Genomic DNA, 11,935 nt, shown 5'->3' with positions numbered 1-11,935 from the left:
CGAGCGCCCCGCGCCGTGCCCGGCCCGGCCGCCGGGGCGCAAAGTCACCGCGGCGGCCGCCGGCCCAGGCACCGGCCGCGGCTGGAAAGCCCCTACCTGGCAGCGCCGCCGCCACACTATGGCGGGGGGGGGCGGGCCCCCCCCCCGCCCCCCGCCCGCCCCGCAGGTGGAGCGCGCCCGCCGCGGCCCCGGCAGTGCGGGAGGGAGGGAAGGCGGGCGGGAGCCGGACCCGGACCCGCCGCGGCGGCGCCGCCGCTCGGCCCCCGCGCAGCCCGGGCGGCGCCGCTCCGAGCGCCCCGCGCCGTGCCCGGCCCGGCCGCCGGGGCGCAAAGTCACCGCGGCGGCCGCCGGCCCAGGCACCGGCCGCGGCTGGAAAGCCCCTACCTGGCAGCGCCGCCGCCACACTATGGCGGGCCGCGCCGGGCCACGCCGCCGCTCGGCACTTCCCACCTCCCGCCGCCGGCGGGAGCTGCGGCCGCCTCCCCGCCTCCCCTTCCCCGGCTCCCGGCGCCGGGCCCCGCTTACCGCGGCGCGGGGCGAGGCGGCGGCCGCCGAGGGGGGAGCCGTGTCCGCGCCGCTCCCGCCGCTGCTGCTGCCGCTGCTGCTGCCGCTGCTGCTGCTGCCGCGGCTGCAACAAAGGACTTCCGCCCCGCCGCGCTGCCGCTGCCGCAGCGCCGGCTCCGCCGCGACCGCACGGGGCCGGACCCCTCCCCTCGGCGGCCGCGGCTCCCGGCGCCGCCGCTGCCAGCGCTGCTGCGCCTCCCGCCGCCAATGCCGGGCCCCGGCGGGCGGCTCCCTGCCGCGCTCCGCTCTCCTCCCATGCCGCCGGGGACGCGGCGCGGCGCGGGCTGGCGCTGCCGGCGCCCCCTCCCCGTGTGCCGCAAGCCCGGCCCCTGGCGGAGCCCCCCGGACCCGCGGCGGGCGCCCACCGGGACCCCGCGGCCGGGCTGTCCCGCCCCGCTGCTCTCCCGGCCCCGGGAATCCGCCCCTTCCCCGCGCACCCGGGCTCGCTCCACGGATCGAGGTGTCTCTCCGTTCCCCTCAGACCAGCGGTGACCGGTGCGGACGGGGAGGCTCCGGTCACCCGTGTGGGTGTCCGGCGCTGGGGGGTTGTACCCGCAGCCCCGCGGCCCCCGCGTGGGACAGTTTAAAGGCGAGAAAACCACTGCGAGCTCCGTGAGAAAGTATCTCCTTCTCGCTGCGATTTCACACGTTCATACCACCGCCCGCCCTCCTGGAGCTTCACGGTGATGCAGGAGCACAGGGCTGGCAGCCACCGCCACACTGTCACAGAGCCTGAGGACAGCGCTTTTTTTCATCTTCCCAGGAGCTGTCCCAGGCCTTCTTCCCACCAGTCTCTGGATCTCTCCTGTCTGATAGCATCCAGCTTCTCAGGAACTATCCCATGTGAGCAAGTGGGATTTACGATCTCCTCTGCTACCTGCCACAGATCTGAGAGAAAACATAAGCCAGGGCAGGCTTTCCTCCCGGTCTTGCCACTTGACTTTTCCACCCCCAAAGTGACATTTGTCATTCAGCGTAAGCACTGGAACTGTTTAATCTGCACAGCTCAGTCATTCAGACACAGTTTCTAGAGATACCGTTGGTTTTATGTTGCTGCAACTAAGATCCCTCTTAGCTTCAGACAAGCCAAAAGGGCAAACTTAATCGTAGCAAAGTTAAAAGATTTTATTACAAATTTGAAAATTACAAAAATAACAAAAAAAGCAACAAAATAAAATGCCATAATGTTAAAATGTACCACCATCCATACCTGCTTCAATGACCTCTAAGATTTTCCTGAAGCATCCCTCCACCGTTTAGGCAAACAGCACAAACCCAATTAACAAAATCCTAGTCCTTCCTCCTGAGTTCATCTGGGGATTTTCTATCAGCTACAGAATAAAACGGGAGCTTTCAAAATGTGTCTTTCAGAATGCAGCTCAAAAAAATCCCCTTGTTTCCCCTCTCGCTCTGCCTTGTCTCAGGGGTGTAGTAGCAGTGGCAAGGGGAAAAAAAAAAACCCTCTGTGGCTGTAAGGCACCACCCCCACAGAAGGTGGAGGGACCCCCACAATACAACTTCTTTGTAGGTTTTCCTGTTTTATAGGAAGCTAAGTAAATGCCCTCCATAAGCTGACACCGTCATGGTTTTTAAATCACACGGAAAAGTTACTTTCCTTGTGGCTCAAGGGTCTTTTTCTCCCCAGCTCTTTACACAAGCCAAGAGTGCCCATGCAGGGTTTCTGCCACCTCCAGTAAGATGGGGCAAAAGGGAGTCCCCCTTTCTCACTGCCCCCGTTCTCTCACTGCCGTCCCACCACACTTGCCTTTCCAATTTCATTTATTTATTTATTTATTTACTTATTATCTGCTGAGGTGTGTGATACCATCACCTGCGTTTTATATCAAAACACCAGATTTCATTCCTCATCATCGCTTCCATCGGTTTGGCTCCAGCTTCTCTAAAGCTCTTCAAAGTCCTCTTTGGACTAGAGTCAACCTAAATAACATGTAAATAATTAATCATTTAAATAAATAACGTGCCATCTGCAAATAGCAACTCACTCTGTACGCAGATTAATAAATATGTTAAATAACCCAGAGCATGGTACAAAACATTGAGCCACCTCCTGCCAACCTTTTGCAGAGAAGAAAAGTAGCTACTGATATTTACAGGACAAGCAGGATTATAGCTTCATCATCTCTGAATCCTGCTGCTGCACAAACACAGGAGGGAAAGACTGTCCCCGAGTCCTGTGAGCTCCTGTGAGAAACAGAAGAAATAGAACATAGGGCAATGGAAAAGAGAAAGTTGTGCTGGCCAGTGGGATAAGCAGCAATCACTGCATGGATCAAAATGCTTTGAAGCCTACGCTTTATTTTCTCTGAGCCCATCTCCATCTTCTGCTCAGGCTCAGGCTACCTGGAAACAGTCTCATAACTGATGGATTTGGGGGGCCGGGGGCATTATTTGCCCTAAATATTCAGGAATTGCAATTATGGGAATGGAATAGGACAATGGACTAAAAAATATCAAATGCTGAGAGAAAACCAAGAGGGATAATCTGAGGTCTTCTGAATGTCTTCTGCAGAGGCTCTGAGCCAGGAGGGACACCATGGAAGAGGTGGGTGTGACAGATCTCAGAAACTTCACCAAAATCATGACAAAAGCACACAAATAGCTATTTTCGCTGCCTTTTCCAGCTGAGAAACAACCTGTGGACATCAAATTAACCTGGTGGCAGCAGGAGGCTGGACAGACTGGAAGTTTAAACAGGTTCAGAAAGCAGTTTGGTAACATTCATTGTAAAGACACCTCAGAGGTTGCACTGACCGCCAGAGCAGGCGGCTGGGGCTCAGGGGGACCCTCAGGAGGGGCTGCTGGTGACCGAGTGATAGGGGTGAGGGTGGCACTGCTGCCTGTGCCCCCTTCTCTGCCAGGCACCTCACGCAGAGCAGCTGCTCTCGCCTAAAACAACCCCTGGTTTAACCTCAGCGAGAGACGGGGGGGAGGCCTGACAGGGAAATGGTGTGTCCACAGGATTCGTGGTGGTTAAAGCAGCGCCGAGGCCGCAGACACTGGTGAGGAAGCCAGATCGTATCTTCGCATCCATTCTCACGAGCGGGCAGGCCGGGGAAAGCTCCCTTCCACACTTGTTTTTTCCGTTAAAAAAAAACAAAAAAACAACAAAAAAAACCCCAGCCCAACAACAACAAAAAAATCCACTTTTATACCGACGGCCGAGGCGCTCACCACGCCATACTGTGCCACCGACAAGCAAAGTCCCCCCAGCCCAGGGGGAGCCCGGGGGAAAACACACACCCTCCCCAAAAAAATCCCCCCCACAGGGGTGCCCACGATCCCTCCCTCCCTCCCTCCCTCAGGAGCTGCGGCCGCGCAGGGGCCGCGCCCATCGCACCGCCGGGGCGCGCAGGGAGCGCGCAGGGGCCGCGCTCACTTTTTCCAGGAGAAGCCCATCCCAGCCCATCCCAGCCCGGCCCGCCCCGGCGGCGGCAGGAAGCGCGGGGGGGCAGCGCCCACCCCATCCGCCGGCCGAGCTAGCGGGGGCGGGCGGCCTCGGCGCTTCCTGGCGGGTAAGCGGGGGCCGGGCCGGCACGGAGGGAGGGAGGGAGGGAGGGGAAGGAGGGGAGGGCGCTGGTCCCGCTCCCCGGGGAGGCCGCGCTCGCCGCCTCCCTCTTTGTGTGTCGTTCGCTCCCCCCTCCCCCCCCCAAATAATTTTCTGCTGAAACAATAGCAAATATCAGCGTTTATTTGCAAAGGGGCCGCCGGCGAGGCGGGGCGCGGGCGGCTCAGCCCCGCACAATGGGGGCTTTGTTGGGCGCACAGGGCTCCTCTGTGCGGGAGCCGCCGGGCTCGGCCCCGCCGCCAGCCCCGCTCCCCCTGTGCCCCCGCGGGGCAGTGGAAAGCGCCATCGGGTCAGCGGGAAAAACGCGAGCCGGGTTTAAAGTTAGTGCTGGCACCCCACGGAGCGTAGTTAATCGGCGGGAGAAGCAGCTCCGAGTGTAGCTGGGCAGATGGAAAAGTCCCCGAAAGGTTTTTGAGCTCATTGAACGTGATTTTGGGTACCAGCGGTGGTATCAGTAGGAGAAACTATTGAATTGGGGTGCGGGGACCATCTGGAGGAGGGAAGAAGCTCCGTGACAGGCGCCCAACTTGTTTCAGTGGTGAGAAACCCACATTTGAGCCTCTGGGAGCTCTGTGATTTCTTCATGAGATGAACATCTTGTTCTCTTGCTCCTAGGCACGCCATGGATACCACTGGCCACAGCGTCCTCCTCCTCCAGCAGCTGAACATGCAGCGAGAGTTTGGCTTTCTGTGTGACTGCACAGTTGCCATTGGAGATGTTTACTTCAAAGCCCACAGAGCGGTGCTCGCTGCTTTTTCAAACTATTTTAAGATGATATTTATTCATCAGACAAGGTAAGAACACACACTTCTTCTATCCTTTAATCACTCTCAACGTTCTGCTTTTTCTCCTTTCTAAAGGCATCAGACTCTAAAAGACTGTAAGTGGAGATGTTAGATGGCTTGATATTATTTTCCTAACCCACCACAGGCCTTGGCTCCCTAAACATTCCCAGTCCAGAACGTGCTGTCCTTTAAAACCACTCTCTTAGTCAGCATCGGTAACATCAGGCCCTGCATTTTGGAGATGAGACATTTGTGTGACCTGATAAAATAAACATGTAAGTACCACTGTTTTCCTGCAGTGAGAACCTTGCAGGTTTGGAATCCAGGGATAACCTGGTACCTCCTCTGCCCATGTCCACTACTTTGCATTAGGTTGTAGGCAAGCTGGCTGGGTGGGACTGTCACTTCTGGCAAGATCCATGGGCTTGAAGTAATTGAGAAGCTGTAGCCTTATCGCAGTTCTGCTTTTCAGACTCTGGCAGATAAGGGCCAAGACTGAGATCATCAGTTCATTTCAAGCTGTTGTTGAGATGCTTCACCTGGCCAGGTCAGGAGTGGTTCTGCAGGTATAACAACACTGATGCCAAGGTCTGACCTCTGACCTGGAGCTTGGTGCTTGCAGTGGATGAAACCTTTCTCCATTCCCCTTCCTTTTTGAGGGTCATGGCCTCCACCACCATCGCAAAATAAGCCTTAGGATCAGTCGTGCCACCCTTTGGCAGGAAGTGAGATGAGTTAACTGCCTTTCCCTATAAATGTTGTTTGCTGACACTTAAGCGCAACACTCATAAAGATTACACAGCAGCAGCAGCTGAATTTATTACTTAAACACACAGATATTCTTTGCCTGGTGTTACTGGAGTGGCACACCCTGGTGATGCTTGCATGGCATCACTGCGGTGCCACACAGCTGCGGTTGGCTCTGCATGCGAGTGACGGGGTGACCGGGAGCTGGCCACTCGCACCGTCCCCAGCTGTGGTTGTGCACATGGTCTTTAGAGTCACAGAGATGAATGCAGGCTCAGGCACTTTGCTGTGCAAACAGGGCTTATGCACTTCTGCAGGGCTTGGCGGGGAGTGCTGCTCGTAAACCGGGAGGCAGGCAGCAGCACTGACAGCAAATGGGCAGGTAATGCTAGCTTGGATCCCTGTATGTACTTAATCATCTGTTTTGTTTCAGCGAATGCATAAAGATTCAGCCAACAGACATCCAGCCTGACATATTTAGCTACTTGTTACATATCATGTACACTGGGAAAGGGCCAAAGCAGACCGTCAGCCAGAGCCGACTGGAGGAGGGCATCCGCTTTCTCCACGCAGACCACCTCTCCCACATCGCTATTGAGATGAACCAAGCGTTCTCCCCAGAGCTGGTCCAGTCTTCCAACTTGTACGGGATCCAGATCTCGACGGCACACAAACTGGCAAAGGAACGCCTGGGAGCGAAGGACAGCCTACCCAAGGCAGGGGGCAGGTCTGCGGCCCAGGGCGATCACCCTCAGCTGCAGCTGTCCCTGGCCATCGGCCTGGACGACGGCCCCCTGGGCCAGCAGGTCGCTCGCCCCTCTGCCCCACCCGCCGCTCTCACCAAGCCGGCAGAGGAGCGTCCGAAGCTCTCAGTCTCCATAAAGCAGGAGAGGTGCGACCCGGAGCCTGTGGTGTCCCAGAGCTGCACCCCTCCTTCTCCGGAGGTGGCCAGCCCCATCTTTGCCAAGGCCAGCCTCAAGGTGCACTTGTGTCACTACTGCGGGGAGCGCTTCGACTCCCGGGGGGGGCTGCGGCAGCACCTGCACACCCACGTCTCGGGCTCGCTGCCCTTCGGCGTGCCGGCCTCCATCCTGGAAAGCAGCGACCTGGGCGAGGTGCAGCCTCTGGCTGAGGACAGGGAGGCTGAGGACGACCACCGGCTCAGGGCCTTCCTTCTCAAGGAGGATGAACATCAGCTGGAGCATCCAAGCTGCAGCGACCTGGAGCCTCTGCAGATCGGCCAGCTCTCCCTCATTTCCAAGGACCACGAACCGGTGGAGCTGAACTGTAACTTTTCTTTCTCAAGAAAGAGAAAAATCATCTGCACTGTCTGCGGCCGCACATTTTTCCGGAAGAGCCAGCTGCTGGAACACATGTACACGCACAGGGGGAAGCAGCACAAATACAGCCGCTGCCAGAGGCTGGAGAGCCCCGCCACCCCCAGGTTTCATCCTTACTGTGACAGCGAGAGTCTGGGTAAGAGCTCCAGTTTGTCCCAAGACCACTTAGATGAATGTATACTGGAGTCAGATCTCATCCAAGAAAGTGTTGATACGATCCTGGTAGAGTAGCTCTCCCCCTGTGTTGCCTTCAGATGCTGAAACTCTGGATATTTTGGCGTTTTCCACCTAGGGAGTGGCTGCTCTCTGCAGCAGATTTTGTTCAACCACCATTCCCCTCACCCCCGAGATAACTGTGAAGGACTGTGTACTTTGATTTGTGTACTTGCTTTTTTACTTCTCTAACTTCTCTAGTTAATTCCCATCTAAGTCCCTCTTGGAAGCCTCTGTGTAACTTGGTTACATTTTTCCTGAATGTGAACTTATTCCTGCTCTGCTTTACTAGAGTTAATACTGTACCGCTGGGTGTGAGGTTTAAACATTGTCTAATACTTTGTGCGGTGCCTAGGACTGTTTGTATCCCATAGAATTGCTTTTCTGAAACCAGATGGGTGGAAATGTAGAGGGAAATGTGTATTGTGTTTCCCAAACAGTTTGTTTGAAAATAAATATCTCAAGGAGATGAATCCTGAAGTTCGTGTTGTATAACTGCAGTTAATATATCTTTGCATAAATATGTGCAGGAGCCATAAGGCTGCTCTTTTCAAGGGAACTGGCAGTGTTGATGTAGGGGTGGCAACCTTCACTTTGACAAGCCCTGGAGTCCTCGTCAGTACAGTCTTCTAAATTTACTTTTAAACTCTAGGGATTTGCATGTGTTTTTCCTCCTTCCTACTCCTCCCTCGTTAACCACTACTGCATGAGCAGAGACAGATTTTGATGCCCCTCTAGGACCATGTCTCATTATTGGACCACCTTCTCTGCAAGGAGGAAGGAAAGCTGCAAAGAAGCTGTCCTCTCTTCTTGGAGAGGAGTCATATCATCACCTAAGTCTTTACAGGATTAAATACCACGCTCGTATTTTCTGAGTGAAGATGATTTCTGACTCTATAAACAGCTTGGAGCAAACACAGTCTTAAATATTACAATCTGTGTATTTGCTAAGAGCAAACATATAATGTGTTATTTCTTCTCTGCTTGCAGAGCCACCATAAAATGGTGACATGCAAATTTTTTGCCTTTCATGTAATCACAGAATGGTTCGAGTTGGAAGGGATCTTAAAAATCACCTAGTTCCAGTCCCCCTGCCATGGGCAGAGACACCTTTCACCGGACCACGTTCCTCAAAACCCCATTCAGCCTTTCATTTATCATTGCTTGTTATCTGAAGGGTAATTAACTTCAGATTTAAAGGGGTTTAAAATTGTACGTGTTCCTCTTGGATTCATATTTCGTCCCTCTCTAGTTTTTTACCTGAAATATCCCAGGCTTCCTGCCAGATGGGCTCCAGCCCATCCCGCAAAGATGCTCTTAATCACAAGGCCCCGAGGAGGCACACAAAGTTCTTAGAGCGCAAAGGTCTCTTCTGCAGCTCAGAGCAAAAGCCTCGTGAGCTGCTCCCATAATCTCATTACCCAGTTTTTGAGAAGCTGGAGGCTCCCTGCCAGTCCTGGTGGAGCCGAGTCATTGCCTTTGGAAAGGGGGAGCCTGAACAATGGCAAGAACAGTTTACTGTCAGAATGCCTGCTCCAAAGCTCTTTGTAGTCGGGACCCTTGAGCCATCTTCTTTGAAACTGTCCTGGAGCAAGTGCAGCAATTAAATCACTGCCGAATTAAAAGACCATCCGAGGTCTTTGTAAGGGCGGCTGCTGCTTCTCCTGGGCAGGCAGCTACACACTCGGGGGGACGGATTGGCCACCGAGAGCTGCCAAATTGTGTTTGAAGACAAAGGAGCAAAACAAACAGGCTCTGAGCCTGCCCAGATGATGTTACAAAATGCAGGCTGTGGTTTGGGGTGTGCTTCCCTGCTAGCCCCAGTTCTCCTCAGTGTGTGCACCCATTAAAGGGGGCCTGGTGAGAACGCGTTTTAACTCTGCTTTAGAAGCCTTTCTTTAAAGCAAGCAAACAAACAGAGCGCTGCTGACACCCAGGGCTGTGGATGCTGCATCTGAGCACGCAGCGATTCACACAGAACGTTTCCTAGAAGAGAGCCGTCTGTGTCTCTCCCGGGCTAATAGCATCGGCTAAATCACATCCAGCACGGGCTGCCTGTAACTGGGGCAAATGCCCTCAGGCTTCCACTGACCTCTATTTCTACATGATGGGTTAAAAAAAAAAAACAACAAAGGTATTATATGATCATTCCCTATTTGTATGTGCCACTTTACCAAGTGGGCTGGCTTCTCTGGGTGCGTCTGCTGAGGTGGCTGTAGCTGTAGAGAAACTGAATATCTGCTATTCAGTCAGTAGATAAGCACCTTGGATCGTTTACTAGATGCCTAACTTGCCTGAAGTAATTGGTATTGAAAGTTAAAGGGCTTTTGATGTCTCTGCAGAGATAACAGGGTAGTGGTAATAGAGCTCAGTACAGGGGACAGCAGCGGGGACAGCAGCAAGGATAGCAGCAGCAGTGCTGAAGGCACCTCTAGGACATGCTGCTCATCTTCAGGGGCATGGGCAGGACTGTTTTGTTCACTTCTTGCCCATTAAAAAGGGAGCTTTAATAAAAACTATGGTCTTGTGTAGAGGAGCCAAGTGTCTCTCAGCTGTACGTGCCGTGTATGTGCTGTGGCAGTGACTCCGTGCTGCTGACTGCAAACACACCAGCAAAGCCGAAATCATACCAAAACCTGGGCTGTGTTCATGTGTGTGTCCTGTATGTCTTTGAAACATTACAAAAGATTATTTTTTGTTACCTTCACACCCCCTTTTAGGGTATACTTTGGTTAAGCTTTGTGGTGCTGAACATCTGTGACATCAAACATCTGCCAAAGGCATTTTTTGCATCGTTTGCAATACAAGAAATGCCTTTTCAGCAGTTTTCTACTGCAAACATTAAAGCACTGTTATAATTAAAGCAGCAGAAAAAGCTGGAGACAGAAGTCGTCAGCTCTGAGTTATGTTAACATGAAAATATCATTCTCTCCAAGTCTTATGAATAGAAAATAATTTTACAGGGCAGTTGCATTTGCTAAGCAAGGGCAGCAGCTGCTCCTGGATACATCATGAGAAGTTTTATTACTGTATGTGGAAGGCACTTGAATTACTGAGTGCTTAACTTTTATGCTGGTGCATTCTTGGAAATCAGCCCAACTTGCACGGCTGGGTTTGGCAAATACTAATTTCTTGTAGTGTTTTGTTGCCTTTTTTTTTTTTCATAAAACCCTAAAACAAATTGTCACAGTGTTCAGAATATCTGGATATCTGTAATTGGTTGATAGATACACATGGGCTTAGGCAAAGAAAGACCCAGGGTGAGAATACTTTAAGGCTGGAAGTCTCAAAATTCCAGGGGATCCCTGGACGTCTGTCCTGTGCTGTGAAGGGGTCCCATCATCAGGGGTATTGAGCTGATGAACCACATTCATTGAAGTGCTTTGTGGGCTCTGCAGCTCATGCTTTATGTAAAGATGGGAAGATTGGGGTTCAGATCCCTGCCAAAGCCCCTGAGCATGAGAAGACTTCTCACTGAGCTCAAATTAACCTCTGAAATGCCAGTAAGTGCTGGAGTGGCTGTCATCATGTATCTGGGTGCTGCTCTGAAAGCTGGCTCAACCACCAGAGAGCATGATAGGTAATTTGAAATATTTTGAATTATTTTTAGTACTCTGATGGTGAACAGAGTCCAACAGGGGCCAGGTTTCTTGGGCTGCTTAGGGTGCAGTAAAGTGTGTGGACAAAAGTTTATCCCCCTTGCAGCATGGGGTGTGGTTACTTTACTGAGAAACTTGCTTTTCCCTACCTGCTATGGTGGCTGGAGATGTGATTTAGTAGCACTTGTGCAACAAAAGCATTAGGTTGAACTTTTCCTGAATTGCTGGTGTCAGAGGAGCGAGACTTCTGTGCCTATTACTTGTGTACAAGTTGTGCTTAAAAGGTAACTCGTCCCCTCCAGCATTCACCTGCAAATGCTTGGATTTTACCTCTTCCACCTTGAATTTTTGGTCATCTGAGGCAGAGTGACACTGGCATTTCCCTGCTGCTGCTTGGAGGTGATGCTGATGGCCGGGCCATGTTCATCCCAACTCCACGCAGGATAAAAAATCCTTCAGCTCCTTTTACCTCCTGCACAGACTGTGGGTAAAACACGTGTCTCCTGCCATCTGGCTGCAGCAGCCCTTCGGGCAGGCTCTTCACTCACATGTTGTCTGTCAAATCACTGCAGAGTCGGGTGAAGGCAGCGTGCAGGGGGTGTGGAAGGGCTGGCATGCTCTCTGTGGGTGCAGCACCCCTTGCCAGAGGGGTTTGGGATGTTTGTGCACACTGAGGAGGTGGAACAGGGAAAGGAAATTTGCTGTTGGGATGTAAACCTGAAGCAGTGAGCACTGCAGTTAAAAATAAGACTATGAAGTACTGCTATTGTGAGCTTTCATTTTCATTACTCTTTAGTGTAATGCTGATACTGAACAGTTTTCTACTATTTTGGAGGCAGAAAGTATTAATCCTGTGTAAGTGACACCTTCAGAAGTGCAGTGAAAAGTGACTTCAGCATATGCAATTCAGCATCATTGAATGGGACCATGGGCTGTCAGTGGCCAAGGCAGGAGGTTTCCTCTTGGCTTGTCAAAGGCCTCCCACAGCAATCTGCCAACAACAGGTTGTGCCATATCACTGCCACGATCTTCAGATTCCCCGTTTAATAAAACTCAGCCTTTCCTTTTCCCCTCTTGTCCAGGGTTGCCAAAAAGGGCTG

The 11,935-nt window shown here is 52.8% G+C and overlaps 2 protein-coding genes across 9 annotated transcripts in view; one reads left to right on the top strand and one right to left on the bottom strand.

The window, feature by feature from the left end:
• ZBTB1 (zinc finger and BTB domain containing 1) overlaps positions 1–1,076 on the bottom strand; it is a 24,623-nt gene extending 23,547 nt beyond the window's left edge. For 2 of the 4 annotated variants that reach the window (XM_017807458.1, XM_017807454.1), the window contains exon 1: positions 526–582. The gene's annotated coding sequence lies outside the window, so the exon portion shown is untranslated. Of the gene's footprint in view, positions 1–384; positions 439–525; positions 583–1,001 lie in introns of those variants that run through there. The other 2 variants (XM_017807457.1, XM_017807456.1) reach the window with 2 other exon arrangements.
• A 1,969-nt stretch (positions 1,077–3,045) lies between these two features.
• On the top strand, positions 3,046–7,709 carry ZBTB25 (zinc finger and BTB domain containing 25). 5 transcript variants are annotated; one of them, XM_017807470.1, is made up of 3 exons: positions 3,046–3,127; positions 4,766–4,945; positions 6,117–7,709. In XM_017807470.1, exons 2-3 carry the CDS (start codon positions 4,773–4,775, stop codon positions 7,252–7,254), a joined length of 1,311 nt encoding a protein of 436 aa, XP_017662959.1. In that variant the 5' UTR covers positions 3,046–3,127; positions 4,766–4,772; the 3' UTR covers positions 7,255–7,709. The 5 variants fall into 5 exon arrangements, with proteins under 5 accessions (XP_017662959.1, XP_017662956.1, XP_017662958.1 ...); XM_017807467.1 differs by lacking the exon at positions 3,046–3,127 and adding an exon at positions 3,356–3,584; XM_017807469.1 differs by lacking the exon at positions 3,046–3,127 and adding an exon at positions 4,026–4,097.
• Positions 7,710–11,935: the final 4,226 nt, after the last annotated feature.

Source organism: Lepidothrix coronata, unplaced genomic scaffold (assembly GCF_001604755.1).
Source record: "Lepidothrix coronata isolate B3197 unplaced genomic scaffold, Lepidothrix_coronata-1.0 Scaffold19, whole genome shotgun sequence".
In the NCBI taxonomy this organism is placed as follows: Eukaryota; Metazoa; Chordata; class Aves; order Passeriformes; family Pipridae; genus Lepidothrix; species Lepidothrix coronata.
Note: the sequence above shows the minus strand (reverse complement) of the source record. Positions and strands in the feature narration are given on the sequence as shown.

Excerpts from the sequence above, each read along its gene's own strand:
- ZBTB25 (XM_017807467.1), top strand. The coding sequence starts at position 3,529 with ATGGTGTGTCCACAGGATTCGTGGTGGTTAAAGCAGCGCCGAGGCCGC. Across the intron at positions 3,585-4,765 it reads CGCCGAGGCCGCAGACACTG|GCACGCCATGGATACCACTG; the intron begins GTGAGGAAGCCA and ends TCTTGCTCCTAG. Across the intron at positions 4,946-6,116 it reads ATATTTATTCATCAGACAAG|CGAATGCATAAAGATTCAGC; the intron begins GTAAGAACACAC and ends GTTTTGTTTCAG.